The 6,455-nt window shown below is 40.6% G+C and overlaps 1 protein-coding gene across 1 annotated transcript; it reads left to right on the top strand.

Annotated features, from left to right (window-relative positions):
- The first annotated feature begins 3,656 nt into the window (after positions 1–3,656).
- On the top strand, positions 3,657–5,315 carry LOC138888077 (uncharacterized). Its single transcript, XM_070169882.1, has 3 exons — positions 3,657–3,825; positions 4,102–4,460; positions 4,593–5,315. Exons 1-3 carry the CDS (start codon positions 3,657–3,659, stop codon positions 5,313–5,315), a joined length of 1,251 nt encoding a protein of 416 aa, XP_070025983.1.
- Positions 5,316–6,455: the final 1,140 nt, after the last annotated feature.

The following is a 6,455-nucleotide window of genomic DNA, read 5'->3' as shown; positions in this document are numbered from 1 at the left end:
CATGGGTACGATTCCCGTGACATGATCCGCAATGTATATCAAACAAACAAGTGTATGACAATCGTAACTTGTTCCAGAATAATCCCATAAAATAATTAAAAACGGTTATAGAGTTTAAAAATACACACTAGGTTTAAAACGTGTAATAAATAAGATAATAGGCCAATTATTAATAGTTTAAGCGACCGTGCTAGAACCATGGAGCTCGAGAATACCTAACACCTTCTCCCGGGTTAACAGAATTCCTTACTTAGAATTTCTGGTTCGCAGACTTTTAAAATAAAGTCAAAATTTCCTCGATTTGGGATTTAAAATAAACCAGTCACTTGGGAAAACAAATAAACTATTTCAATTGGCGACTCTGAAAAATTAAATAAAATAATCTCATTTCGAATAATGTCACTTAAATTGGAAAAACTCCCTTATATACACCCTTCGGGTGGTAAAAATGAGGTGTGACAACACCAAGACTGTCCCATGGAACTATGAGCGAGTGATAGTGACCTATAAGGGGAAGGAAGTTAACGAGGCCTAGGGATTAACTCGTTCGGGGAGATGTTTTGCCCCGGAAGAGTTAAGGAAAGATAAAACACTTAGAGACAATCTAGTTCTAGTGAAGAAACCGGTCACTGAAGAAGAAGCGGAGGAGTTTTTGAGAAAAATGAAGGTACAAGATTACTCTATCATAGAACAGTTGAGAAAGACTCCTGCTCAGATTTCCCTGTTATCATTGATGATCCATTCATATGAGCACCGACGGGCTCTGATGAAGATTCTGAACGAAGCTCACGTCCCCAACAAAATCACTGTGAACCATCTGGAGAAGATTTCCAATAAGATATTTGAGTCTAACTGGATCACATTCTCTGATGATGATTTGCCTCTAGAGGGTACGGAGCACAATCGAGCCCTCTATCTCACAGTGAAATGTGAAGAGTCCGTGGTCACCAGGGTATTAGTCGACAATGGTTCTAGTGCAAATATCTGTCTTCTCTCTACTCTAAACAAGTTAAAAGTTGATGATTAGAGGATTCACAAGAACCATATGCATCTGAGGTTTTGACGGATGAGGAAAAGACTTTGTTGGCAACATCATGCTCGAGTTGACAATAGGACCAGTCGAATTCACCATGGAGTTTCAGGTACTGGATGTGGCTGTTTATTACAATTTGTTGTTGGGTAAGCCTTGGATACATGTGGCCAAGGTGGTTCTGTCTTCTTTACATCAGATGGTGAAGTTTGAATGGGATAGACAAGAAATCGTCGTGCATGGCAATGAGAATTTATGTGCTTTCAATGATACCTCCATCTCGTTTATTGAGGCTGAAGAGGATAAGGGTCCGTGGGTCTATCAAGTGTCTGAGACGGTGAAAATTGAAAAGGTTCCGGAAGGGGAATACATCCTGTGTCCAAAGTTAGCATCTATAATCGTCATGGTAGCGACCGAGATGTTAAAAAATGGTTTTATGCCGAGCAAGGGTCTGGGTGCATCTCTGCAAGGCATCGTGTAGCCAGTGTCCTTGCGTGAAAATCTGGGCACATTTGGTCTGGGGTTCAAGCCTACTGGGGATGATGTAAAGAAGGCTCGAAAGCTGAGAAACAAGGCATGGTTGCTCCCTAAGCCAGTCCACGTCTCTCCAGGTCTTTCATCAAGGCAGGGGTGGTGAAGCGTCGAGTGACAACAATTCCAAGACCAATGGTTGATTTTGATGAGGAATTGGTTAAAAGGTTCCGGAGTCTGTTTGATGAAGTGAACATTGTAAAAATCGGGGAAGGTTCCAACAAGGCGGGTGTGCAGTTTGTTAGGCCAAAAGTGAATATTAACAATTGCGATGCCACTCTTCTCCCTACCCGGAAGGAGTTTTGGTAGTTTGCTTTGTTTTTCTTTCAGTTTATCTGGATTATTCTAGGGTTGTAATTCAAATTCTATTTTCCATCTATTTTGATGTACAAACACTTCTATCCTTTATTTTAATGAAATGTAATTTTCCTTTTCCGTTACTCCAGATAGTGTCATTTTCTTTTCTTTCCTTGTACAGTTCTTTTTATGCTGGTTTCAATGACATGACATGCATGAGGAATCTTCAGCAGAATCTTAAAAGCCAATCTAATTCTGAAATAATAATCCAAGAAATAGAGTGTGCTGATGAAATAAAATATGATGAAGAGGAAGCATTTGAGGAAATTAGTAAAGAGCTAAGTCACTTTGAAGAAAAACTCAAGCCTAATTTGAATGAAACTGAAGCAATCAATTTAGGGGATCTAGACAGCATTTGGGAAACCAAGATAAGTGTACACTTGGAACCGCAAATCAAGGAGGAAATAATCAAAGCATTGTTTGAATATAAAGATATTTTTGCATGATCATACGATGACATGCCGAGTCTATGCATCGACTTGGTGGTTCAAAAATTGCCCACTGACCCAGCATTCCCTCCCGTCAAGCAGAAGTTGAGAAAGTTCAAAACTGACATGAGTGTGAAGATCGAGGAGGAAATCACAAAGTAGTTTAACACAAAGGTCATTCGAGTCATGCGATACCCCACTTGGTTAGCTAATGTTGTGCCAGTGTCAAAGAAGGACGGCAAGACCAGAGTGTGTGTTTATTACCGTAATCTCAATAAAGCAAGTCCAAAGGATAATTTTCCATTTCCAAATATTCACATTTTGATTGACAACTGTGCCAAGCATGAGATTGGTTTTTTGTGGATTGTTATGCGGGATACCACCAGATCTTGATGGATGAGGAGGATGTAGAAAAGACGGCATTCATCACACCATGGGGGACTTATTGCTACCGGGTAATACCATTTGGTTTGAAAAACGCTAGGGAAAATTACATGAGAGCAGTGACTACTGTGTTCCATGACATGATACATAAGGAGATTGAGGTTTATGTGGATGATGTGATCTTAAAGTCAAAGCAACAGGACGACCATGTCGGCGATTTGAGGAAGTTTTTCCAGAGGCTCCGCATGTACAATCTTAAGCTTAACCCTGCCAAGTGTGCATTTGGTGTTCCATCTGGAAAACTTTTGGGATTCATAGTTAGTTGTCGAGGCATTGAGCTGGACCCGTCAAAGATCAAGGCTATCCAATAATTTTCACCTCCAAGGAACAAGACTGAGGTGATGAGTCTGCTGGGGCATTTAAACTATATCAGCAAGTTTATTAATCAACTGACGACAACTTGTGAGCCCATCTTTAAGTTGCTGAAGAAGGATGCTGCTGTCAAATGGACTGATGAGTGCTAGGAGGCATTTGATAAGATCAAAGGGTACTTGTCAAACCCACCTGTGTTGGTCCCGCCGGAACCCGAGAGGCCTTTAATTCTTTATCTAACGATATTGGATAATTCGTTTGGCTGTGTGTTGGGTCAACATGACATCATTAGCAGGAAGGAGAAATCCATGTATTATCTCAGCAAGAAGTTCACATCCTATGAGGTTAAGTACACTCCCCTTGAAAGGACATGTTGCGCCCTGACTTGGGTGGCACAAAAGTTGAAGCATTATCTGTCATCTTACACTACGTACCTCATTTCTTGCCTGGATCCTCTAAAGTATATTTATTAGAAGCTTATGCCCACAGGAAGACTTGCGAAGTGGCAGATTTTGCTCATAGAGTTTGACATTATCTATGTGACTCGGACCGTGATGAAAGCTCAAGAATTGGACGATCATTTGGCCGAGAACCCGATCGAGGAAGAGTATGAACCATTGAGGACTTATTTTCCCGATGAAGAGGTGATGCATATTGATGAGGTAAAGCAGGTTGAAAGACCAGGTTGGAAACTTTTCTTTGATGGAGTTGCTAACATGAAAGGTGTCAGGATAGGGGTCGTGCTTATTTATGAGACAGGGCATCACTACCCTATTACAGCTCAGCTTCGTTTCTATTGTAGCAATAATATGGCTGAGTACGAGGCATGCATTTTGGGATTGAGTTTAGTTGTAGACATAGGAGTCCAGGAGGTCTTGGTCTTGGGAGACTCGGACCTTCTGCTGCACCAGATTCAAAGAGAATGGGAGACACGGGATTTAAATCTCATACGGTATCGACAATGTTTGCATGATATCTGTCAGTGGTTTTGATCAATAGAATTCAGGCATATTCCAAGGATCTATAATGAGGTTGCCGATGCTTTGACTACCTTGGCGTCAATGCTGCACCATCTGGACAAAGCTTATGTTGACCCTCTGCATATTCAAGTTCATGATCAGCATGCCTACTATAATGTGGTCGAGGAAGAACTTGATGGTGAGACATGGTTCCATGATATTAGGGAGAACATCAGGATGGGGGTATATCCAATACAAGCCACAGGTGATCAAAAGAGAACAATTCGACGTTTGGCTAGTGGATTTTTCTTAAATGGGGGAATTTTGTACAAAAGAACTCCAGATCTTGGGCTGTTGAGGTATATCAATGCTAAGCAGGCCATGACTATCATAACCGAGGTAAATTCTGGAGTTTGCGGGCTGAATATGAGCAGGTATGTTCTAGAAAAGAAGATTCTTCGAGCTGGGTATTATTGGCTCGCGATTGAACAAGACTGCATCAGCTTTGTGCACAAGTGTCATCAATGCTAGGTACACAGAGATATAATTCATTCTCCGCCATCCGATTTGCATACAATGTCCGCACCTTGGCCCTTTGTCTCTTGCGGCATGGATGTCATCAGACCAATTGAGCCCGCAACATCAAACGGGCACAGGTTCATTTTGGTGGTCATCGATTATTTCACTAAGTGGGTTGAAGCTAAGACATTCAAATATGTGACCAAGAAGGCAGTGGTCGATTTTGTTCATTCAAATATCATTTGTCGGTTCAGAATCCCAAAGGTGATCATCACAGATAATGGTGCTAATCTTAATAGTCATCTGATGAAAGAAGTATGTCAACTATTTAGGATTACGTATCGAAATTCCACCCCATATTGCCTCAAGGCGAATGGAGCAGTCGAGGTACCCAACAAGAATATAAAGAAGATACTTCGGAAAATGGTGCAAGGTTCCAGGCAATGGCATGAGAAGTATCCTTTTGCTTTGTTAGGCTATTGCACTATTGTTCGTACTTCAGTAGGTACAACTCCTTATTTGTTAGTAAATGGTACTGATGTAGTGATACCCACAACAGTTAAAATCCTATCTCTTCGGATTGTTGCTGAAGCCGAAATTGAGGATGATGAGTGGACCAAAACCTGTTTGGAGCAATTAAGTCTTATTAACGAAAAAAGACTGACAGCAGTGTGTCATGGACAGTTGTATCAAAAGAGAATGGTAAGAGCATACAACAAGAAGGTTCATCCCTAGAAATTTGAAGTGGGTCAGCAAGTATTGAAACGCATGCTTCCACATCAGGCTGAAGCAAAAGGCAAATTCGCCCCAAATTGGCAGGGGGCGTTCATCGCAACGAGAGTATTGTCCAATGGTGCTTTGTATTTAAAAGATATAGAAAGCAAATGTGTACATATGGCTATCAATTTTGATGCAGTCAAAAGATATTATGTATGATTTCTTTGGTTTAAATTATGTTGTTGTACTTAGCATGTTTTGAAGGTTGGAATGACGAAGGCATTTTATTCTACTATCTAAACACTTTATCCTTTGTTACCCTCTTGAGCTTTATTTATTTTCTTTCATACCCCTCCTTTGGAATCAGAAGCAAAGTTAGTAATACGGATACATAAAATATAAAAAGAGAAGAGAAAAGAAAAAGAAAAGAATGGAAAAAGAGTAAAGAAAAAATAAAAAAAAGAAAAGAAAAAAAAGAGGGAAAGAAAGAGAAAAGAGAAAAGTAACAACAACAAAGCAATTCCTATGACATGAACTACGTTCGACCTGATTCCTTTAAAGGATACGTAGGCAGCCTCACGGTTTGGTCCCATCAAAATAAAATTCAAAAGTCCCCAGGCAAAGAAACTGGGGCATAAGTTGCAATTTCGTAGGAGATCTGATTCCAAAAGTTGCAATCTTGAACCCATTTCAGTTGTTTTTGAGCCTTTACAATATCTTTTTCCTCCCTATCCAAAAGCCCACATTATGGTCCAAAGAAAGACCTTCCGATCAATCTTTGAGGAATGCCAAGTCAGGCGAGATAGAGGTATTAGTCATTTGGGGCAACACTCAGTTCTATACAAGGAAAATGAATAAATGAGAGAGGCCTATTGGTGAAAATCCTCGCAGGCACCGTAGGTCGATGGAAAGATAAGAGAAATTAAAATGAGAGAGTCTTATTGATGAAAACCCTCACGGGCACCAAAAGGCGATAGTAAGTTGAGAGTTTAACAAATGAGAGAGGTTTGTTGGTGAAAACCCTTCGGGGCACCGCAAGCCGAACAAGGTAAGTGACTTGGCGAAGAGATTGGGTTATGGAAACCCCGGGCATAAAGTATAACAACTGAAAGGTGATTGACTGAACGGGCTGGGCTAATTAATCTGAAATGCATGTCA

This window comes from Nicotiana sylvestris, chromosome 3 (genome assembly GCF_000393655.2).
Source record: "Nicotiana sylvestris chromosome 3, ASM39365v2, whole genome shotgun sequence".
NCBI classification, from domain to species: Eukaryota; Viridiplantae; Streptophyta; class Magnoliopsida; order Solanales; family Solanaceae; genus Nicotiana; species Nicotiana sylvestris.
Note: the sequence above shows the minus strand (reverse complement) of the source record. Positions and strands in the feature narration are given on the sequence as shown.